This window comes from Magnolia sinica, chromosome 11 (assembly GCF_029962835.1).
Source record: "Magnolia sinica isolate HGM2019 chromosome 11, MsV1, whole genome shotgun sequence".
NCBI lineage: Eukaryota > Viridiplantae > Streptophyta > Magnoliopsida > Magnoliales > Magnoliaceae > Magnolia > Magnolia sinica.
This window is the reverse complement of record NC_080583.1, coordinates 14,680,491-14,706,254: the sequence shown is the minus strand read 5'-3', so window position 1 is coordinate 14,706,254 and position 25,764 is coordinate 14,680,491. Positions and strand designations below refer to the sequence as shown.

Below are 25,764 nucleotides of genomic sequence, written 5' to 3'. Positions count from 1 at the left end.
GGAGAGCTTTCTTATATATTTATACCAATCTGAGAGTCAGATCCTCCTAGGCTCAAGTATCAATGGACAAAAGGGGGTCCTAGAGCTATGGGTGTGCTCAGGCCTAGTTACTTGGCCTATTGAATATCCCTAGTGTGTGCGTGGTCTTACTTAGTCCCTAAGAGGACTTGGTGACGTACTTGAGTGTTGAGTTCTCTTTGCCGACGTACTTGAGTGTTGAGTTCTCTTTACCTTGGTTTAAGTTAAAACTCGTTTAGCAATTAGGCTCACAGTTACGCTAGCACAGGTTTTAATGGTAACACCCGTGTACCAGAGGTGCGGGCTGTTACACTCTAGGACCCAACTTGGACGGAGCATGAACAAAACGATCTCCTGATTCGACTGTCATCACTGATACCCGGCCTTTTTTACTTGAATGCGGACCATTGTCAAATTTCTCTTGCCAACAGTTCATCTGATGGCCATGAATCCAAAGGTAATCACACAACGGCCATTAATCTGCCAAGTGCAACAGGTAACTTAACAAAACCCCACCACGAACGTCTTCCCAACATTCATGATGGGCCGTTGATAAGAGAGTTGATCAGAAGATTCAAAACATCAAAACCGTACACCACGATCCTTCGACGATCAGTACTTGGAACCCAAAAGATTCACAAACTTACTTCAAGGAGGCTTGTATATGTACAAACATATCAGTCATTGCAACCCAATGAAACAAATGAGGAAACAGATATATAAAAGACCGGAGATATGTTGCAATGCATGGACCTGAGAGTTTATACAGTATGCTTGGGTTGTCAATTTGCATAAGCAGGGCCCCATGATTCAGCTATCCAAACCGTTGAGATGATTGGCCCCACTTTGGCACATGCAATGGGAAGCCAACAGATGTTTCGTGTCCCAACCCCTCAATGTCTTTCCAGCAAACAGATGGCTAAGCAATTGCAGCAACAGTCTGAAGCTCAACAGAAAGAAGCCAAAGAATCAATGGCTAGGATTTTCCCATATTGGGGATTTTTTGCGGATGATATCATTATCCATGGTGGGGGATATCGTATCAATGCCTGGGTAAATGAACCATGGGCCCCACTTGAACAAACGATTACTGCAGAAACTCTTGAACCAAGCATCTAAAATACCTCTAGAGACTGCCAGCATGTTTCAAACATTACATGAATCTTGGGGAGTGTCATACCACATCTATATCATCCACACTAAGCCAGTCACTAGATTCCTTGGTCTCGTGGCTGGCATTCGACTGCCCTGCTTGAGGGGGTCTGTCACTGATTGAGCGGCCACCCTTGGCTGCATCACCAGAGCTCTTGTCAAGCTGGACCCACCCTCTCGAACCATTCGTCGAAGAATCAGATGTGTCCACCAACGTTTTGGAACTCGTGGGTGCACTCCCATCATAGTCATCCTCCAGATCACTGAAGGAAACATCCTCCTCATTGCCAAGCGGAATGGTAGCACCTCCCATTTCAGAATTATCCTCCTCTAACCAGTCGTCCCCTTCATCGTCGTACTCCTGATCCAATGGTTTCGAGGCACTGGTCGGAAGATCCTTACTCTTGGTCTGGATGGCGGTCCCTTCTTCAACAACAGACTTATCAATGATTCTCGTCTCCGAAGTCACGACCGGGTGCTTGTCAGTCTCGATATCTGTTGTGGATACAGAACTTGTGGGTTCAAATGCAAACGTAGCGATAGGAGTGGTTTCGGAGAGAACATTAGCTGTCGGGAACCGCTCTTCTGGGACTGCATCGGCAGCATCTTTTGTGTAGGATATACCTCTCCCAAACCTGTCTGATTCCGGCTTCGTCCGGTTCTGCAACTCCTGCAACCACATCGCTCTCGCTTCCACAATCTGCATTAAAACAGGCAGTTGTAGAACTCTTATCAATAACATATAATGAAGTATGGAACACTTACAATACTTTATCAGTAAGAAGAGAAGGCTACATCAGCCCACATAGGAGATATTGAAGAGGAAAATTGCAGCAAACATCTTCACGCAAACTCCAAAGGCGATGCAAAGGATCAAAGATAAAAACAAAAACAAAAATTTTAAATTAAAAATAAAATTTAAAAAAATAATAATAATAATTAATTATTTATTTAATTTAATTTAATTTAATGTAGGGAAGAACCTCAACAAATCCTCTACCAGGATGCTAGAGATTACATAATCCCCCTCCCCTCACCACATCCTCTATTGATCAAAGAAACGCCAAAAGAGGGAACTTTTATTTCATCATCATCAAAATAATCCATTACAAACCCATAACATAGCCTTATATAGGCTTTAAATCAATAAAGAAGCCCTAATAACAGAGAAAGACCAAACTGCTGCTGATTTCTGTCACTAGCATATGGGCCCTGTGTGAATGAGCCATAACTCATTCAAACAGCCTCAGAATTGGGTGAAAGCCAACTAAAGAGGCTATCAAGACGAGACCCATTTCATGCCATCAGGAAATTGTTTAGTGCCCCAAAAATGACCTGCCAAGAAAGTAACGAAAATACTAAAGAGAAATTTTTTAATAAATCATGACTCAATCTCACCCTAAAAGCTAATTAAATAAATAAACCATACAAAATTGATGACCGTATGGTTGATCCCATCTAATTGATCATCAGACTGTTGATTTGGTCTATATCATCACTCAAGACAATCTGAAGAGTTGGATTAGTCAGATCTTACATAACCAGCTGTGTGGGCATTAGGTTGCATCACGTGCTCACATCAAACATATGTATGAGATCCTGGCCAATAATTCGGTGGGACAACTGTGAACATGCTCAGCCCATAAATCAGGCTATTTCACTGATAAGGTGTGCAACACTTGTATGAGGAGAATGTACAGTTAGAAAGAAAGCCATAAATGGTATATAGTCAGCGTATGGGCATGGCCAGATGAGTGGACAGGCCATGTTCATATAGAGCCATGCCTGATTGATACATGGCCATCTCATGCACATGCATCATTGGGGGGTGACATGAAGAAACGGATGGTTTAAAGAACTGATCCACAGACTACATCATCGATCAAAAATCAAAGTTTGGTGCCAAATTCATGCAGCACCACTATTTAGTACTAATAAGCCAATACAACTCATCCACATGAGGGTGAATCAGGAAACTGAGACCATACTACAAAATATTTAAAAAGGAGTTTGAGGTGTTAACACTGAGGTTGACACAGATTTAGGCTATATAGTGTGTGGTCCCAGCCCGTCACTCCCTTCATATGTACGGTTTGTGGTCTGAAATATCATCTGACAATATGTAATTCAGTCCCAACTTATAGAACGGGCATCACATAATGGTAACGGTGGGAACCATTGCGCAATATGGGCGTGTAACGCCCATTCTGAAAAGGGAAAAAAAAGGCCCATAATAGGCTTGTAAGTCATTACAGCCGTCATGGGCCCTAATAGGCTGATACAGGCCCGTAACAGGGTCCAATACAGGGCCGATATGTTTTCTTCCTTTGAAAAAAATTGACTGCTACAGGGACCAAAACAGCCAAAAGGCTGGCCATTATGACCGTCATTGGCCCATTACCGTTATTAAATACCTTGGTCCCAACCAGAACAAGTTGCAAACTGAAACTGAAACCACCCCCAACTCGGTCCAACTAGTCCAGAATAGGTCAGAATCAGTCTTGATTTCATCCAGGTTGAACATAGTCGCAATGAGTTGAATAACACAGCTCATCGATGGCCATAAGAAGGTTGGGTTTTGTTAGAAACCCCCAATTTCATATTTTCTTTCAATTTTTAAGCTTAGAAACTTGTTGTGGTGCTTTGTGGATTGTGGGTGACCATATCAGCATATGGGAACTTGTTCCATTTCAAACAAAGTTCCCCTACAACTCTTCTATGAACCACACCACAGGATTGTCCCCTTTCAAAATTGTTGGCAGGCTTAAGCCTCAATAGCCTATTGATATGTACCACTACCGACTCCAACTAGATCAAGCTAATATATTTGAGGATTTGGAGCAACATATAAAGGAGATACACAAGGATGTCAGGGGTAAAATAGTATAAAGTAATGAAAATTACAAGGGATATGCTGCCAAGAGGCAACATTTCTCACCATTCATGTACGGCAACCAAGTGATGGTCCATCTTAAGCTCGAACAGTTTCCACAAGGATCCTACAATAAACAGCATTTAAGGAATACGAGTCCTTACTATGTCCAGAAGAGACTTGGGGAAACATGTATCCCGTTGAGCTTCTAGCTAAGCTAAAATCAGCCATATCTTCAATTCTGTAACAGCGCGATGAAGTGATCAAAGGTGTACAAGACAATAGAATCGTATCCACATGATGAAGTGATCAAAGGTATCAGAAGTTTTTTAGGAGAAGTGGAAGGATCATCCCAAGTCCAAGTGTGCATTGATTTTAAGTGAAGAATTTCAGTGCATCAACCCGGATCTCTACGAATGGTGCACTGAAACTATCCAGACGAATCCAAGTTCTTCCAAGATGGGGGTAAGTTAATGCAATCAAGCCCTTCTCCTGTGTTATACAAAATAGGACAAGATTGGCCTCCAGATATCAGAAGTTTTTGGAGAAGTGGATGGGTCATCCAAGGTCCAAGTGTGCAGGGATTTCAAATGAGCATTTCAGCACATCAACACCTGGATCCCTACAAATGGTGCGTTGGAAATAACTCGACAGATCCAAGTTCTTCCAAGATGGGAGTAAGTTAATGCGAATAAGCCCTTCTCACGCGTTATACACAATAGGTCAAGAGCAGCCCCACCTGATCACATGTGGACCCCACATGATCATACCCATGATATTTTGCTTTCATTAGCTTTTTTCTTTTGTTTTTAGTCTCTGTGTATTGGAATGACCAAAATACCCCTTATAAAACAACTGAAATAAATAAAGTAGGGGTGTTTTCCTTCATTTAGTATCAGGGTTAACTTTTTCTACTTTTCTTGTAAAGCCTATATAATGCTTCACACTAGACATGTGAACTCACGTTTGCTAGAGAATATAAACATCAATTTTAATGCGTGTTAGTGCTTGGAAGAAGAGGAAAATAGGTTTTATAGTTATATCTAGTTTGCTAGAGAATATAAACATCAATTTTAATGCGGGTTAGTGCTTGGAAGAAGAGGAAAATAGGTTTCATAGTTATATCTAGTTATCAACTCGTGGGGTAGTAAGGTTCGCCCTATACCCAATTACCCCTTGAAGCAATCCAGTGCATCCTGTTGCATTATGGAGCTCCTTCATGGTTTAAGTATACGCATCTTAGCAGCTTAGCTAATCAATGAATCAATCCTATGAGGGTTCCAAAGGTTTCTCAATGTTTCCCTTACCAAGAACCAATTCTCTCTCGAGTGAAAACTTCAGTAATGGGCAATTTATGCTCAGTATTTCCAACGGAAGCTCCTCATAAAAAGCATACTGCCAAGACAATCTTTTGAATAGGGATAAACCAGAGAATATGGGGTTGTGGTTTACCTAGTCACTAAGAGAACCATGTTCAGGAGAAAGGAACAGCCTCTTAAACGATATGATGTTACTATCCTTAGTGCAAGTTAACTCACATCTCATTATCTTTACAAAACTTACAACATTCACATGTGTACAACAGTCTATAATCATGAAGCAAAATGGGGGAGAACCTTCACAAGCCATCATGAAGGCAATGCCCAGCCAAGGGACTCACAGAACAAGAAGATGACCTCTATGTGATGGTCCGTGCCAGCCAACCCAAACGAGGTTGCAAACATTTAAAGAATCACAACTCAAGCTTCTATTTGAAGGATATCATTCCAAGAGTGCCCAAAACAACATTACTGGAAATTTTCATAATCAATGGTTCCACCTGGCCTTGAGCCGCAGCATGGCTAAACAGCACCCGCCAAAACAATCTTCTGAATAGAGATGAATCAAAGAATTGCGGTTCTGGTATATTGTTTTCCTAGTTACTTTGAGCATCATGTAGAGGAGAAACGAACAGCCTCTTACTTTAAGCATCATGTATAGGTATATGTTGATTTTTTTAATCAATCAAAATCAGCATCATTCAAATTTCAAAGTAAAACGGACCTAAGACAATTAAACAAAATCAAATTATACAATAAACCATCTGTTTATGAAACTTTTTTTATCTATTTATTAAACTAGTTTTAGTAACTAATCATTAATCAAACCATCCATGAAACTAGTCAACTACTAAACTAGTAACCATTAATCAAAAGTTAACGTTGCTTTAAAGAAATGAGAGAAGATGTCCAAGGTGAGATCAGTGTTCGACATATCGGTATCGTGTTACGTATCGTACCCTTGGGATACAGATATGTATCAGTTATCGCATGGGATATATCGGTTGTATCGCGTAATGTAATGTTGTTGTTGGAAACATGGAGAAATTGGTCGAATTTTTCAATGAAACTTCAGCTATTGTTAAAAGAGACATCAAAACATTACGAAAAATAAGTGCACATAATAGGTTTTCTTTGCATGGGGTCCTAATCCATGCATTGTCTAACTGAATTGATGCAAGTATATTCAAAGTCTATTCATATGGTTTATAAATGTAAGAAGACATGTGAAAGCACAAACAATACATTCAAAAGCAAAAGAAGAATCACTAGATCGGGTTATATACATGTTTGATTTTATGTTTCGACACAAGGATTGCAACCGATTTGCAAGAAAGTGGGAAATTTTGATTCTTTTTTTTTTTTAAATTTCCGCAACTCGGCCCATCTCCAAATCTCGAAATTGAAGCTCCCAATCCATGATTTTTCATGCAAAACATGAAAAACCATGGATTTGCAACAATTTGACACTAATTTAACATGATTATATATATATATATATAAAGGATTGAAAATCGAAAATGCTCACCAGATCGAACATGTGAGATATATCACACTACTTGTGAGTTTCGTATCGCACAGGTGGGATACAAGATATATCGTGGGATATATTGGCCGATATCGTCGATATTTAAAACACTAGGTGAGATCTTAACTCACTATTAGAAGAAGAAAGCAAGAAGAAAAGAAATGAGAGTAGATGTCCAAGGTGAGATCTTAACTCACCATTAAGAAGAAAAGAAATAAGAGAAGATGTTAAAATTTGGGGAAAGAAAATCTAAAGTGCCTATATGGATTCGCTGCCATATAAATTGATAAATGTTGTTTCCACAAAACATTTCCATGTCTTTTTCTTAATTCCCTAAAAATGTTGTTTCCAATTTCCTAGAAATGCACCTTTTTTCCATTTCCTTGCTCATACTTAAGAAACATAACACACACACACACACCCCCCCCCCCCCCAAAACATCAGCATGTGCTGCCATCATCTTCAAGTGACTCACAATGTGTCTCATGTGCTATTTTGCCAATGTGCCAAGTGCACCACCCTCCACCTTCAAGCGCTCTATGTGTGCCATATGTACCGCATGTGCCATATATGACATCTGCAACATGTACACCAACATCTTCGAGCATCCCATATGTGTCAATGTGCTACATGTCGCCATGTGCTGCCATCATCTTCAAGTGACTCATGTGCTATTTTGCCAATGTGCCAAGTGCACCACCCTCCATCTTCAAGCGCTCCACGTGTGCCATATGTACCGCATGTGCCATATATGACATCTACAACATGTACACCAACATCTTCGAGCATCCCATATGTGTCAATGTGCTACATGTGCCACCACCCATCTTAAAGCGCCCCACATGTGCCACCATCCATCCTCAAGTACCTCATGTGCCACAATCCATATTCAAGCAACCCATATGTGTGAATGTGCCACATGTGACAATGTGACACATTTCACAATCCATCTTCAACGCCACATCCGCCACCTTTCATCTTCAAGTAAAATTTTCACAGAAAATTCCTTTTTTAAACAACAGATTTGGAAATCGATGAAAATTCCTTTTTTAAACAACAGATTTGGAAATCGATGAAATTTTTTCAAGAATATCTGGAAAAATAATCAAGGAAAACGACTTTCCCTTTCTCAAAATCTCCTAGAAATGTTGTTTCCCGAGAAGAAATGCTTCCACTTTTTTTCTCCCAAGAATCCAAACAGATCCTAAGCTTTAGATCTCAAAAGAAAGAGGAGAGTTGAAAGAGGAGAATTGTTGAAATAGGTTTTAAAGGACCCCCTATTATCTATTTACACCCTTATAAGGTGTTAAAATGCCTAAAAACCCACAAAAAGGAGGTACCTATAGGGGTACCTCATGTCAAATGGTAATAGTGCCGCAGGCATGCATAGGCACAAATAGGAGTTAGGTGCACACCTGAGGTAAGTGCCTCGACTAGGCTAGGCAAGGCATACCAGGTCCAAAACACCTAGGCATGCGCCTAGGTTCCCTTCGACTACACTGCTTGCATCAATTTTTATTTTTATTTTTGCTTGCAGCACCCAACTCGGAAGTTAGTTGCAAGATCCTTCTAACTAGGCACCACTTCCATTTCTAATCGCACTTCAGACTCTCTTTCTGGCTCCTGCTTCCCTACCTATTTTTACTTGTTCACATTCTAAAATAGACACTTCCCTGCCCCCGCACCTGAATGAGAGAGAGAGAGAGAGAGAGAGAGAGAGAGAGAGAGAGAGAGAGAGGAGGGAGGGAGCATGTCCCATACAATATCCGTAAACATTTGAACCAGTCAATGAAGCTCCTTCCACAAAAGCACCACTCGAATCCTATATCCTAGTGACCAATGTATCAACGGTAACAGCTGATATTATCGGTATCACATGTGGGCAACACAAAATCTCAAAGTATTCACAAAATTCCCATGTGTTGACGATAATATCATTGATACATGCCGATATTTCATGATATTGTTTTCCAATATATCATTGATATTTGCGATATTTGTAATGCAAGCATAAGATCAATAGAAGCATGTAATGAACATGTGGGCCCCACAAGCACAATTTGCAGGTCCTACAGCCCATCTAGTGGGATTGTGCATAGATTTTCAAGAGATAGGGATTTTTATTCTTTTTTGTGGTTCTAGTTTGATTCTTTTTTTATCTTTATTTAGTAAAGATTTTGAAGGATCTGTAGAGGGATATTAAGTCATTAACGGTATTCTAGATTGAGAATTTTGTGTCTTAAACAATTTTTATAGGATATATTAATATCTTGGGGGATCTTTAATAAGGTACTTTAACACCCTGGGAGATATTAATAACATAAGCAAGCATAAGAGAGTAAAAGTAAGCGTGAGATTTAGGTCCACATGCGTGGCATTTTTGACCTCTTTTCTTAATTTAGAATAACTGAACTGAGTTTATATAAGCAGTTTTTTTTTAAAAAAAAAAGTTTGTGTGTGTAGATGTCATATGGCAATGATATGGGAATTAAAAAATAAATAAATAAAGTGAGTTTAGTGAGAAAACATTCTCTTGTACAAGGAAAAAAAAAACCCTTAGAAATCAACATTGAATTGTGAGGTTTGCGCAATCCATTTCTCCTCTTCATCCTACACCTTTTGACAATATTTCAATTGAAACCAGCAAAATCAGAAAACAAAAAATAAAAACTATTTTCCGCTAAAAGAAATTTGGGGATTTTCTTTGTGGTTGTGTCCACTTGAGTTGTTTCACATCAGAAAATGAATTTAGTGGAGAAATTGCAGCATGGGATTTTCAGAGCATAATTCTTTTAAGTTTCCCAATGTTTCATTTGCCCAAGCAATGTTATGCAATACGTGCAATATTTCCCAATGTTTCCCGCTATATTTCTGATGCTTTGAGCACTGGTATATTCCTATTTTCATATTCTTTTTGCTCCCAGCAAAAGGTAATGTTTGTGATTCATCCATGACTAAGAATGTTTTGAGCCACTCAGCATTGAGGAATCAGCATGTCGCAATGACAATGACACCCCTCTACTGACTAAAGATGAATGTCTGCTTGCACAAATATAACCCTTAGGCTGCATTTGGATGCAAAAGTTAATTGAATTGCACAGGTGTGATTTAGTCAAGAGGGGAATAACAAAATCAAACGATAGGTTCTAGAATTCATATTTAGTAGCCCTCAAATTGCAGCTATGCTCATTCAGGTCCCACTTGCAATTGACATTACTCTGATTTGGAGCGTGGTTTTACATATCAGATTCAAAGCATGACCCACAAGGAGACCAAAAGCAGAACAACCCCTTCAATTTAGGCATGTCATTCCATCTCAAACTGGTTTCAAAGTGATTGCTTGATGACCTGTTTTGTGCTCCAACACTACTGAGTCAACTCGGTATTGAACGATATTTAGAACTGTGACTTGGAGGCCAGACCTTCATTCTAATAGCCAATGAAGGAAATTACGATTTTAGGCATAATTACAATTCTATTCGATAGTGCATGCAAACGGGCCCTAACCAAATGCACAGGATTCACCAGAGCAGTGGGAAAACAAAAGAAGAAGAACGCAGTAACTATAATAGAATAAAATGACCATCCTTAGGTGATCAATAAGAACATTACATCTAGAGCTCAATTTTCTTCTCTTTTTAGCTACTTATTTGTGTCTCTACAGTGTTAGCATGCCCAACCCAACCTCAAGAGAGATAGACTAGACAGTAAGGGCCTGTTTGGATACGCGTTTTGGGATGTATTGTATCGTATTAGAAGTTATGATTTGACGTCTACCGTGTTTGGATTGGAGTGAATAGGAGTTGAATCCCATGCGTGCGAATACAAACTCCAGCCAAATTTTCAAACCGACGGTAGAGTATTGTCAGTGGGTTCTGTTGCCGTCAATACTCTTTATTCATTGCGCTGTATTCGGCAGCAGATGAAAGTTTGAAATTTGTACGATTACAAGATATTGGTACATTTCAACGTGAAAATCATCTAGGCTAGAAATCAGAAAGTTCCATATGTCAAACAGGCCACCCGACCCAATTAAGATTGTAAAATACGCAGACATAATACGTCCTATACAAACATTGATCTATATAACGTATTGTATACTATGCCAAATAATACCTCCTATCCAAACATTGATTAGTATCTGATTGATTTGGATGTATTCTAAAAACCGTCCAATGTATACATGTACAGTACCCAAATACAATACAATACAATACTATACGCGAATCCAAACAGGCCCTAAAGTTAATCCATTTACAATGTGCATACAACCTTGAGGAGAGGCTTTCTTACGAGCGTACTATTACATAGACAATATGTAGGACGCTAAATGAAGGAGAAAAAAATGACAAACTAATTCTCCCATGGGCTAGGCAACTTACCTGGGGTGTTGATAAAAGTTCGGCATCATGCTTACTGAGTCTAGAATGCAGAAGCACAAAATAGATCATCCAGAAGCATCCTTCACTCATATGGCCGGGGCAAAGCTCAATCCTTAAAGCTGCTAATCTTGGCGCAAGATGTTCGACAGCCAAAGCATGCTCCTGTTGGGCATCAGACATATCAAAATCTGGGAGACAAAAATTTACCAAGGGTAAGAAATTATTGGTGAGAATGAAACAGAATAAGTGAACAACAGAATATTCAGGGACAATACTTCATTCTCTTATAACACAGAGAGCTATCTGAATTCTGAAAATAACTTTATTCATCACCTTCAGCAACCAAATGTTAAATCATTCCTGACAAACCACATTAAAATTTCCAATGACCGAACATTGCTCCAAGTCATTATCTCAGAACATACCACACTATAGACATAATGCATATACCTTTGTAGGATATAATTGACAAATGTATTGGAATAATATTTGGGGTCATTTAGCTCCCTGAATCTTAAAAAGGGTTGTGAATCTGTTTTTAGGAAACAGAAACCCAGTGAAAGAGATTCTGTCTATGGTGTTTGGGTACTGGGGAAGCTGTTCAGGAATACAATTTTTGTGTTTGGATACTGGAAAATTTTGTTAGGAGAGGATAGGCCTTCTTATCCTTTTGAATAATGCTATTGTTCAATGGGAATCCATTTCCCAGAATTTTGAAACCTGTGTTAAAGATGGGAATGATTAAAGGGGCAAATTTTGGAATTTGGGTTCCCATGGGAATTCATTTCCCACCCTCACTATGGAATCCATTTCCCTCGGGCTGGGTTCCCAGGAGCCAAACAACCCTTTAGAGTAACTATAACATGCTGAAAGGCTGAAACACAAAATCATCTGTTACACGCATCGGTCAAAACCAATATGGACTTACAAAGCCACTACTAGCTCCCATTTTCCACTTTTTCTCCGTTCTTGCTTATCCTTTCAAATTTCTATAGGTCAGGGATTGTTTTAGGCCCATTTCCAAGCAGATCTACAGTTGTTTCAAAGACCAACACTATTTTTTATTTTGCATTGAATCGAAGGATCAAAGGCCAGGTGCCTGATTTGGAGAAAATAATAAAAAGATTTAATAAAAAATGTTTTTTTTTTTTAATTCTTGCTGCAATCATGTCGAATCAGAGCCTTAACCCAAATCGATTAAATCATGCCTAGTTTGTGTTCAATTTGGTAAATTTTGGATTTTTTATTTTTTTCGATTTACGTTGGCACTCTTTGAAATTTTCAGAATTCCCTTTTTTCTATAAAATAAATAAATAAATAAATAAACTGATTGTTGTAATGATGCATGGAGATTGTTTTCATACAATAGATTTATATATTTCACAGATGCATTGCTTTTTCTTTTTCTTTTTCTTTTTTTACAACTTTTTGTATTTTCTCGTCATTTTGGGGCAATTTATGAAATTTCTATTGTTTTCCAAAATAAGATAAGGGAAATGAATTGAATGCCAAATCCATGTAAATCTTTTAATTTTTTCAAATATCAGATTGGGAAATATGCATTTTACTTTTATGATTTAAATCATTTGGTAGTCCAATAGTTGATTGATAATTGTATTAATAAAATATCAATATCAATTTATGGCATACATCAACAATTTATACCAAAAAGACTCGACATCACAACTTATAGTAGGTCAACCTGACAAACAACATTCTTGTCAAAGAATGGTTTGATACACAATTGAATACATGTTCAAAACACACACACACACACACAAAGATAGATTCTTGGATATAGATCCAAGAATCTTTCTTTCTTCTTCTTTTTCTTCTTTTTTTTCTAAAATAATTACGTCTGATACGGTCTGATACTAGCGGATATAAGGGAGATACTGATACATGAAGTCGCATCATATTAGTTTTTGGCCCATCCAATACAGATATTCTGATGGGGACATCAGAGGACTTACTCAAGTATACCAGAGACGGAAACGACCACACACATCAGCGCAACTTTCTCTGCGAATGGGAGACGAGTTCCAAATGGGGCCCACCGAGCCATTTTGAAGACCCCACATACATTGGACGTACATCAAGAAGACCTCACTTTGGGATGATACATGTGGGCTGCTTATGAGAACATTTTGGTAATAGGATTTTTATTTCGTATTAATCTGACTGTTGGATCTTATCGATCAGACTAGTGGGCCGCCCCCCCCCCCCCCCTGCTTATGAGAGCATTTTGGTAATAGGATTTGTATTTCGTATCAATCTAACTGTTGAATCTTATCGATCAGGCTAGTGGGCCGCCAGTTCAGGTCAACCCCCCCCCCCCCCAAAAAAAAAAATAATAAATTTATAGTCTCAAAAAACAATATTTACAATAACGCCCCTAGTACTAAATAAAATGTGTATACTCAAAAATAATGAATCTAAACTATTAAATCCAAACCATTGATTATGTCCAAAATAATGTAAAAATAAATACACCTACAAATAGAGACCCATGTGGTCCAAAATATGAGTGGACCAGCGGTCCGATGGCTTGCAGATGATGATCTGACGGTCAGATAGGCCAAAGATCACAATCCAACGGTCGAACGCTCCTATCATAGAAACCCACATGCATCTTCACATAATGGGGTCTTCCAGATGCACAATCCATGCATGTGGGGTCTTCAAAGTGGCCCATTGGGCCCCATATAGATGTCATCCATCCATAACAAAGTTGGGGCTGCCATCTGGGCCCTCCTCCTCTAGTAGACCCTATATGATGGCCCAATGTCCTCATCACCGAGCCTCTAATTTCGTCAATCAACAACACAAGGGAAACCTGCACCTCTTTGAATATTTTGTCATTCCTCTCTTTCTAAATCTCCCAACAAATAGCAAACAGGATTAATTTCCATAAGATCTTCCCCTCCCCTTAATTGGACTCTCGCTCCATTGCATAAATTCTCCTGCCATATAACCATTCCTGGCCCAAGATATCCTGAATTCCTCAAGGACTTTCACATGGCACACCCATTGAGGAGCGCGTTCAAGCTTATCAAATGTAGGAACCCTCTCTCTCTCTCTCTCTCTCTCTCTCTCTCTCTCTCTCTCTCTCTCTCTCCAGGACCATTGTTGATGTTAACACCCATACAAACCGAGTATCCTTGGTGGAAAAATCTACGGCATTTGATAGAGCATGGCTTGAGGTAATTTATGTTGATTCTCGAGAATTTTTAAGTAGGTTTTTTAGGGTGTTTTTCCAAATTTAGAGAATGGTCCAACGATAACTATTTTTCTTTTTTTTTTTTTTAATGTCGTTTAAATGAGAGCTTCTTGAGGCAGTTGGTTGTTCATGTATGATCCGCATACTTTGGATCTTCTAGAAGTGGAACCACAGCAATTTGTGGAGAAGTGAAGCTCTGGCGATGATTTTTCGAGTTTCGGCTGGCTGTAAAAAGGGGTTTTCTGCATTGTGGGATCTGTTTCTTTTTTTAATTGGTATTGGTGGTTTACTATAGTATGGTGATGAAGTATTGGGGTATTTTAATCCTTCTTGAGACCCCTTGGCATCAGAGTGTGCCATGCTTAAGGGTATGATGGCTCATACATTGATTTCCAAAGCTATCATCTTATGATAATATGTGTAGATTCTCATTCTGGAGCCAGAGGGTGAAGCTGGACATTTATTAGGGTCTGTGACAATTGTGTGAGAGTAGTTACAAAATTGTAGTGCAATGGAAGGTACGTATTCACATTTAAGAGATGTTTCAAGTTCTGCAAAAATTCCAAGAGGCAGTAACGCACTAGGTGTGGGGGATAATCTCATATGACAAATAGCAATCAGCCCGTGTGCTCATTGGCGGCCGGAAGAAGTTGGGGTATTTGGATGGGTCAATTAAGGAGCCTCCTGAAAGTTACCATCACACGCTGATTGGTTAGCCAATAATATGACTATAATGCCTTGGCTACTACTTTCCATGAAATCCAAAATCAGTGATACCTTCATGTATTGTGAGACTATCAACGAGATGAGGGATTCTGTGACGGCTTCATACCCCAAAAAAAAAAAAAATTTCTTGCTAGGATATTTCAGTTAACGTGTGATGTTGGATTTTCATCAAGGTGAGAAGTATATCCTGAAACTTTAATGACAAGGGCCATGAGCATATTATCCAAGGTAAAAGCTCGTGAAGAGAGAGATCAATGTAAAAGCTCTTGGAGAGAGATCAATGGTCCAAATATCGGCAATATTATCGATAATATCGCGATGTTATCAATATTGCCAAGTCACCGATATCGAAAATGCTAGCAATTAAAAATTTTGCAAATGTCGCCGATATTTTCAAATAATATCGCGATACTCAGCGATATTATTGATATCGGCAATATATTGAGAAGAATCCCTTATAAAAGTTCCCTAGTATCAACGACACCATCGATAATATGCCTATTACTAGTGATAGTATCCCCAATATCAGGGAAACATCTGCAAATAGGACAAAATGATAGAAATTTGGAAAGGGAAATCCTTAGGTTATTTCAATCACCCTTGGTTTTTATTGAATCAAAGATTGACCTCTCTCTCTCTCTCTCACCCTTGGTTTTCATTGAATTAAAGATTGACCTCAGGTGGATTATCCTTTGCCTTAGGGTTCGATTCGGAATTTGGCTCGCATGGATATAATTTTGATCAACCTTTTCTTTTAATGACCTACGGGCATTACCATAGTGCTATGGAGAAAGTATCGTAGTGTGTGACTTTTGTCGGCATGTAAGTGCTGGTGGCATTGGACAACACAAGCAACAACTTGCATACATGTTAGGATCAAATGCAAGAGCATATCCAATGTTACTTCAGATATCCAGAAGTGAATCATGGAGTACATGGACAAACACGCTAGAAAAAGGCATGACAATCAAGGTATCCAGAAGTGAATCATGGAGTACATGGACAAACACGCTAGAAAAAGGCATGACAATCAAGGTATTCCATACCAGTAATGGTGGTCGTAACGGCCACCACCATTACCTTTATGATACGGGTTGTAACAGTCATTACAGCCCCTGTAACAGCCATTACAGTCTTTTTTTTTAATTAAAAAACGAAAAACATGTTCCGGCCCTATAATAGACTGTTACAAGGATGTTATGGCCTTTACAAGGGACGTAACGAGCCGTTACGGGGGCTATAACAGCCAGTACAGGTCATTTTTTTCCGTAACAGTCGTTAAGGCCCCGTAACGTGTAACGGTTACCATTGTTACCTTTGTGTAATGGCCTTTACAAGCCTGTTATGGCCATTACGACACACCATGATGATAATGTATTCCTCAAGAAATAATGTATGGAACAAGAAGTGTATGAACATATTGATGTTGATGTAGACTTGCATGATCACTATACCCCTCCTTGCAGGAACAATTCCTAGTTATAAGACGAGCCTATTTCTTATGATCTCATTTGCCTAAATCATCTGAAAGCAAATAGTGAGTGGCTTGTAGAGATAGAGGACCTGGTGTTTGCTAGCGAGGACCTAACATGGGCCCAAGTAGAAGATATCACATTTGAATCGGCACTTGAGAAAGTTTAAATCAATGGCCGAGAAGACGATTGAGGCCTATTAGCAATCAAGGCCGTGAAGATGACGTGATTGAGAAGATAGAAGAAGAAAATAATCAACAATTGGATGTGGATAAACAACTAGTAGGAACTGATGCCAGAGAAATACAAGAAGACGAAGCATACATCAAAGAAGATAACTCTGATGGTAAAGCCAATGATGATGATGATGATGCCAATAATGGTGGAGATGTGCCACAATGGATTAGCCATTTAGGGATCAATGTGTATAACCTATTTTAATTTTTAAATTTTTGAATTTGTACAATGTATCTCTACCAGTGTTTTAAATATCGACGATATCGGCTAATATATCCCACAATATATCTTGTATCGCACCTGTGCGATGGGAAACTCACAAGTAGTGCGATACATCTCACATGTTCGATTTGGTGAGCATTTTCGATTTTCGATCCTTTTTTTTCTATAAATCATGTTAAATTAGTGTCAAATTGTTGCAAATCTATGGTTTTTCATGTTTTGCATGAAAAATCATGGATTGGGAGCTTCAATTTCGAGATTTGGAGGAGATGGGCCGAGTTGCGGAAAATTTATAATAATAATAATAATAAATCAAAATTTCCGACTTTCTTGCAAACTAGTTGCAATCCTTGTGTCCAAATATAAAATCAAACATGTATATAACTCGATCTAATGATTCTTCTTTTGCTTTTGAATGTATTGTTTGTGTTTCCACACGACTTCTTACATTTATAAACTATATGAATAAACTTTGAATATACTTGCATCAATTCAGTTAGATAATGCATGGATTAGGACCCCATGCAAAGAAAACCTATTATGTGCACTTATTTTTTGTAATGTTTTGATTTATAAATGTGTATTGATGTCTCTTTTAACAATCACTGAAGTTTCATTGAAAAATTCGACCAGTTTCCCCATGTTTCCAACAATAGCGATACATTACACGAAACAACCGATATATACCATGCGATAACTAATACGTATCCGTATCCCAAGGGTACAATACGTAACACGATACCGATATTTCGAACATTGATCTCTACATCAATAAATTTTCTATGTTGTTTTTTCCACATTTTTTAGTATATGTATTCATTTGACTACTTGTTAGTTGACCTTTATAGTTTAATACTCTAATAGATGTAATAAATATAACAAAATTTTAATGAAACTGGTAATAAAACAATCAAAAACAATTCCCTGCACTTGTAGTATTTTTACATTTTTTCGTAATTTTTTTATTTTTTTCCATTTTTTCCTTTATTTTTCAGAATTTTTATCTTTTACTCTTTTTGTTAAGTTCAAGGGGTTGTGCGACCACAAATGTAATTACGTGACCGCATATGCGCACAACCCCCTTAGGTTGCACAGGATCACTTGTGCCATTTGACAACATTGCATGAACCATAGTTACAATGCCATGAAGCTTACCCAAAAGCATCCATTGTATGGCTAGCTTGCCAAGGTAAATCATATTCATTCTGAGGGATGACAGCCATAACAGCATGACATGTATCTATGGAATGATGGTGGTTATGAGAGGACTCCACCCCGCAACAAAGAGTGAATGCCAAGGACCAAATCAAGGCTTTGGAGAAATTTCATTGAAATAGTCATGACGGCCTCACCTCCTAGCCCACACGAGAACTGTAAGAGAATGACATCTGAATCAACTCTTATGGAATGCGTTGTCATATAGGATCAACATATTGACAAACCCTGGTCTTTAATAACAAAAGAAGATACGGAAAGAAAAGGAGAAGGGAACTAAATGGAAAATCAGAAAGTAATTAGGTGGCAAATTACAATCCAAACACCCACCCAAATTCAAAAAGGGGCAAGCATCTTGCTCCAAGAAATGAAAAAATTCAATCCAAAAGTCCTTACAAAGCTCCACAACAGATTATTTATATTATCCCTGCAATTACCCAACAACCCTTTAACTAATCCTTGATTAAGCCAAACCCATCCCTTCATTAGTCACCAAGGACCCAACTAACATAACAATGTAACAAACTACTAACCTCCAACAAGAAAATACCCTAAGAGTACCCCTATGATTCCCACCACCATTTGAGTTTCAAAATAGGTGCGTGCTGATCGCACCTGTCAAGCTGATACATGGCTAGCAAAGGATCATCCTCCACCTACCATGCAAGCTCTAGAAAAGTGTCCACTCCTCTCCCATGATTCCGTGCAGATGAGTCCCAACTGGACAACATTAGGATGGGATGTGTGTCTGATTGAGAGGCGTGTAGATTCAATCAAAAAGATGATCAAGACAATTAGAGAGAAGAGAACCATGGAAGGACTACACTCCAGTCAGCATTCCATAAGATAAATCGATTGACACTTCAACCACTAAGTTATCAGGTAGTCAATTTTTTACAATTAATAAATCTACTATCCCACAAACTCTCCTATAGAGGCTCTAATTGCAGTCATTTTTTCAGTATGCCACTCCACGAGCGGAGCAAGAGAACAAAGTGAGCTGTAGTGATGTTGGAATTTGCACCTATTTGTATATATTTAGTGATCCATGCGGAAAATTCCAATTCATCAATGAATTTCCAAGAATATAAGCAGATGCAATTAGGAAAAACGTGGGATACAAATACAATAAAACCTTGACCTTATCAAGGAATAGTACCCATAATTCTAATCATTTCAAAAAAGAGGAATTTAATGTTCTGGTGGGATCCATGATTCAGTGGTCCAAAGCATTGATCTGGCAGACCCAACAGTCGATGGGTGATTGCCCAAAAGTCTTCCAGATTGACAATCCTAGTCACCCATTCTCTCTGGAATTCAGACAGCTGTTGTATACTCTCCTTAACTAACTATTTGCAGAACAATGTACTAGGGTTAGATCTTCCATATGAAAACAATAGGCCCACCCATCCATGATAAGGCCCATCAGATTGATGACCTGGATCACCAAATCGCTACTCTCCATCAAAACATGAATCCAACTGCAATTAAAAGAATTACAAGAAAAAAAAAATAGAAATTTTAGAAATTGAATAGTGAAATTGAACGTACCATCTGAATAATCGTCATCAACAAACAGTGGGAAATCCAACCACGTCTCTGGATGCATCGAGATATTCCGAGCAAACGCCAGCACCTCATCCGTCACGCCAACAGCCTCGCCGACTGAATCCTTTTCATCGGACCCAAAAGGGAGAAAGCTCGAGGCGATCTTCGAGAACTCGGTGACCGCCTTGTTGTTGGACAGCCGCGAGATGCCGGTCCTCCGCCGATATCAGCATATTTTACGTCAGCTAACTCATTCCGGATTTCGCGAGTACGCCCGATCTAAGGTCCGATGGTCGGGATCACTTCTGTCGTCGACCGGGCCTTTCTGATCCATCTTGGCCATGAAACTGTCCGCGACCTGTTCCAGATTGACCATCCTAGTCACCCATTCTCTCTGGAATTCAGACAGCTGTTGTATACTCAACTAACTATTTGCAGAACAATGTACTAGGGTTAGATCTTCCATATGAAAACAATAGGCCCACCCCATCCATGATAAGGCCCATCAGATTGATGACCTGGATCACCAAATCGCGACTCTCCATCAAAACATGAATCCAACTGCAATTAAAAGAATTACAAGAAAAAAAAAAATAGAAATTTTAGAAATTGAATAGTGAAATTGAACGTACCATCTGAATAATCGTCATCAACAAACAGTGGGAAATCCAACCACGTCTCCGGATGCATCGAGATATTCCGAGCAAACGCCAGCACTTCGTCCGTCACGCCAACAGCCTCGCCGACTGAATCCTTCTCATCGGACCCAAAAGGGAGAAAGCTCGAGGCGATCTTCGAGAACCCGGTGACCGCCTTGTTGTTGGACAGCCGCGAGATGCCGGTCCTGAACTTCCCGCCGATCTCAGCGAAATCGCTGCGGATCCCGGCGATCGGAGGAGTTGCAGATGAATCTAGGTCGGGATCTTGCGAGACCGACGGATCGGATGAAATCGGAGGGTTGCTATCTGAGGTGGAGGGATGAGGCGGAGTTGGAGGCGGGGCGAGGAAGGATGCGACGCCCCAGAACTGGCGGGTGAGGGATTTGGTAATCTCGGAGAGATCTTCCTTGACGCCTCCTGCTGTGTTTGGGGATTCTCCATCCGACGCGATGGACTGAGGATAATGATCGCTTTGTTGTTGTTGTTGTTGTTGTTCGGAATCCTTTTCATTGTGGTCGTTTCTTGGAAGGGAATGTTGCTTTTCGTCTTCGTCGCTGTCTTCGCTGTGGTCGTTGTTGTGGTCGGATATGAGGGAGTTCGCGAGGGATCTCGCCAACCATGACATTTCTATTGCGGAGAGAGAGAGGGGAGGGAGAGATGGACAGAGAGAGATCGAAGACAACGAAGAAAGGAGATCTTTTTCTTCAAGACATACAATTTTACACTTCGTTTTGCGTCTGTCGCGACTCAGAAAGTAGCATCTGTCGCCTGTCACTGCGGCCCACTTACTGAGTGTTTGGATGATCGGAACCGTCCATGTTGTGGAATATCCACTTTAATAATCTGAATGGATGATTTTGACGTTCACGGAATGTGGATGAATCTGACGCGTCGACTCAGAATCCAGCATGTGTCAACTCCACTGCGGCACACGTGCTGAGTGTTCGGATGATCAGAACCGTTGATGTTGAGGAATCTGGGCTATACATTCTAGCTTAAGAAAATTAAGATACGTCGTGATTTTGATGTTCACTGTATGTAGCTGAATTCAGAAGATTGGAAAGAATATTCCAACTAGCTCTCATTCGAAGCATATTCCAATTAGCTCTCATTCGACTCCAAAAATCAAAGGTTTTGATGATATTCAATTCTAACGTGCACACGTGTGGCCTGGTTTTAGTTTCGTGTGTGCCCGTTTGTGTGGTGTGGGGCTGGAGTTGTATTCGGCTGCATTCAAACTGTCTTGTGACCCTAGGGTCGAAATATAGATTAGGATCCAGTCTGTGAAGATTAGATGGTTCCTTGGTAGATTTACAGGTTTATCAAATACGAAGGAAATGATCAGTTGTTCCAATGAATTTTGTTCGTTTTAAAGATGGTAATGGTTATGGGTAAAAATGGATTAGCCACCAAGGAAAAATCAACTTAAACATACATACACAATACGAGAAGCTCAGCAAATTTCAGTCATAATGAAGGAGCTTCTTAATGGCCAAAGAAGGACACTTCGTTATATTTCATGGAACAACCCTTGGGTCGACCATCGGCAAAAAGAATCTCTCTGCATCCGACCGACATCGAGCTCTTTCACGGACCCATACATTTCCAAGCTAGTGCTCGGAATGTCTCTTAAGGGGCTGTTTGATTTCCATTTCTTTGATGTAAATACATGTAAATGTATTTAATCATTATTTACATTTCTGCCTGCAAAACTATCGGGTGGAGTAGTACCTGGGTGATCGTGTTTGGTTGCTCCTGTGATAGGTGTAAATACGGCGAAGACTTACACTCTGCTATTTGCTTTCCAGCTTGCAAATGACCTACAGGAGTACGGCAGTAGTAAGATGGAGCGTCTAGTATTAGCATTGGTGTAGAGCGTTGGAATATCTAGTCTACACGCAAGTTGAAGCCGTGTCAGCCTACTCTCCAAGTGCCAAATTCGGCATGTTCGTGCAAGATCTGGTCCGTTCATCATATGGGAATTATTTGTTAAATGGTAAGATATTCCTATAAGGACGGTTAGTTCATCCAGTGGCCACAACTGTGTGGAACTAGAACCATTGGTCAATTTTATGATTGTAGTTCTTCGTACACATGTAGTGCATCTAATTACTACTGTACCAGTAAGGATTTTGGCCCACGTCTCACATATGCCGGGCCAACGGATGAACGACCAAGATTGTGTAAGCACTTTCAGACGAACGGAGTTTCCTGTAACACATGCAGGAAGTTCGTACAGGACGCGGATTGGGTACTACCCCCTCCCGTCCATCTCTGAGGGGCCACCGTGATATATGGATTTTATCCACACCGTCCATTCGTTTTTTCCTATCATTTTATGGTATATTCCCAAAAATAAATCAGTTCCAAGGCTCAAGTGGACCACACATTTGGGATTAAACATTTACCATTGTCGTTTTTTAAGGGCTACAAAAGTTTTGGGTTAAACGGATATTTGTATTATTCCCTTCATCCTTGTCTATGTTACCTTATGAACAATTTAGATAGCAATTAATCATCACGGTGGGCCCTAGGTAGGTTTCAACAGTGGGTGTCATTGTCACCTCTGCTTCCTATTGTGTGGTCCACTTGATCCTTAGATGTGCCTCTTTTTTAGTTTTTTTCCCTAAAAATGATAAGGAAAAATAGATGGATGGTGTGGATAAAACCCATGCATTAAGGTGGCTCCTCAGAGCCTCTATCTGTTCCTAATATATTAATTTACCACTTAAGAAATTTCAAATCAAAAAAGCAAAGTCATAGAAGACCATTAAAACATGTTCTACACCAACATCATACAAGTCATGCATGTTAGACATCCACCACTATAACTTTAATGGTTCAGAGAGATGAGGTGAACCGCCATAATAACAATCAATACGCCTAGTAGAAACAGCAGTGCAGTACTGTCGTCTTCGTTTGAATTGATCTCCGCCTTCAGAAATGGGGGGTTTGAAGTTGAGGCGTCATTATATAAGGTATTATGACGGCTAATATGATTAACTTGAAATTCCTGACCATGCAAAGCTTAATGTATAACCCCACTGTCATCGTCACCACTCAGTGGGGGAATTTCTCGGTTTGACATCTTTGGATGTTATAGTTTTGCACGAAAAGCCTCCCATGCACGAATCGACAATTCCTGCGACTTGTACGATTTGAATAACGCCCGGTGGAACCCATCTACTTCGGCATTACATTCCTCCCAAGTAAAATAAATACCAGGTCTTTTTCCCTTAAATACAACGTACACCTTTCCCATCTGACATCAAAAAGCAACTTCCGTTAGAAAACAGATTCATATTTCAATATTAGCGTAAATAGAGACATTAGAGAGATTGAATGTAGACATTAGATATACTGTAGAAATATATTTAAAATATTACTTTGACATAAATGTAACATATGATAGCAAAGGATCGACCTATTAAATGTTGCACAATGTGAAAATCTAACATAGTAAATGTGAAGCAACACAAAAGACAGATAAGAGTACTATCTCTATTATAAATTAAACCAACATAGTAAAGTGTCGAAAATCCTAGATATAGCATCACAATATAAAGTCAAATCATCCAAAAAGAAAATAAAAACATGCATCAAATTTTTTTCAGTGGAGCATTCAACGACAACTCGTCAGCAAACTCCTACGGGTGACCGATGGCTTCAATAGTTGGACATCATCAACAACCGGAGAAATTTCAGCCTCTTATAATTAGGCAGGTTAAGGAAAGCAGCACCATATTCTTCCTCCTTGGAAAGTAGTTTTATCGTGGAAAGTACTTCTTGCCCGTTCAGTCCATCCAACTGCTCCAGCTCTTGAATGATAACAGTCATTCTTGCAAAATTCTTTCCCTTTGTCATATTTGTCGCAATCGATTGCAGAGCTTCAGCCATGTCAGTCAAATCGTGACCAATCACATCAGTTGGACGCGTAGTCCTTGCCCTCTTCCTAGAGTTTGCATTGTTGTTTGTAGTGTTGGAGTTGTTTCCCTTTGTAGGTGAAGTCGAATATGGTATATTGGCGCCTTCACGACTGTCCCACTCCCAATAGATAGTTGGGCCACTGTCCCCAAAATCATCAGATCCAAGATCAATTGATATGAATTGAGGTCCACAATCTGTGTCATCGGATCATCTGGATTCCTTAGGCCACAAAAAGAATCCGTGTTAAAATTATAATTTCCAGTTGCACATCTTTTACCAGCGGCACGATCGTCTCCAAAAATGTACTCCAGGTCATCATATCTTGAACACGGCTTACCACGAACATGTTGTGCATACGGGTTGGACTATTAAGAAAACAAGAATGAATAATATCAAGTTAAGGGATAAATAATCGGCCTAAATTACAATTGAAATTGACTTAAAATTTTGAAAAATAATATTGTTATGAACCTTTATATAGTCCACCCAAACATCATCTATTGCGACCACCACCTTCAAACCATCATCCCACCTGAAACCACTAGCACTGCGCAAATCCCAAATTATAAACTACAATTTTTTCATAGTGCATAAGCGGTTAATGACGTTCTTCGACGTGAGAATGATCCCCAACTTATCTCTGATATTGTCAACACATGGTTTGTACGTCTCCTTCTTAAAACCATGCCCACTCTTCTTCCCATTTGTAACCTGCTCCACTAGACTATCGATAAGACAGTTGTCCATGACATTTGTCCAGTAAAGTATACCGCCAGGGGAATGTGCTTTGCTTACTGATTTTCCCGTATTCTTCCTTAGTGTCCTTCTTGGTGTTGTTGCTGCATTACATCCGGTAGTCCGCTTTGTGGGTGTGGACGGTTGAGATCTCGCATTCATTGGAGTTGATGAGGACGAATCTTCAAGTATATATATATATATATATATATATATATATATATATATATATATATATATATATATATATATATATATATATATATATGCACAATCCAAATGAGAGGAACCACCTGAAGGTCTAAAGTGGCCAAAATGTTCATTGTAATATTATCTGTGAATGCAATGATCAAAATATACAATGAGTAATATGACAAAAGAAAAAAATAATCCTCATGGCCACAATTTTTTCCAAAAAAACTAAATTGATAAATAACTTATACCCTTTGACTCACTATATTATAATTGTTCCACATCCTCTGTACAATGCTGTCACGAAATGCCAGCCATGCATCCCTCTTCTTCTGAGTGG

At 39.3% G+C, this 25,764-nt stretch overlaps 1 protein-coding gene across 1 annotated transcript; it reads right to left on the bottom strand.

The window, feature by feature from the left end:
- Nucleotides 1-645: 645 nt before the first annotated feature.
- LOC131218862 (uncharacterized) lies at nt 646-21,273 on the bottom strand. The gene is made up of 3 exons (XM_058213730.1): nt 20,544-21,273; nt 11,272-11,459; nt 646-1,870 (listed from the first exon to the last, which is right to left on the bottom strand). The coding sequence occupies exons 1-3, from the start codon at nt 21,193-21,195 to the stop codon at nt 1,193-1,195; spliced, it is 1,518 nt and encodes a 505-aa protein (XP_058069713.1). The 5' UTR covers nt 21,196-21,273; the 3' UTR covers nt 646-1,192.
- Nucleotides 21,274-25,764: the final 4,491 nt, after the last annotated feature.

What these genes read in the sequence shown, in the direction of transcription:
- LOC131218862 (XM_058213730.1), bottom strand. Translation starts at nt 21,195, where the DNA reads ATGTCATGGTTGGCGAGATCCCTCGCGAACTCCCTCATATCCGACCAC. An exon ending in TGATGACGATTATTCAGATG is followed by an intron (nt 11,460 to 20,543) that starts GTACGTTCAATT and finishes TTTGTCTCCCAG; the next exon opens with ATTTTGATATGTCTGATGCC. An exon ending in AACTTTTATCAACACCCCAG is followed by an intron (nt 1,871 to 11,271) that starts GTAAGTTGCCTA and finishes GTTTTAATGCAG; the next exon opens with ATTGTGGAAGCGAGAGCGAT.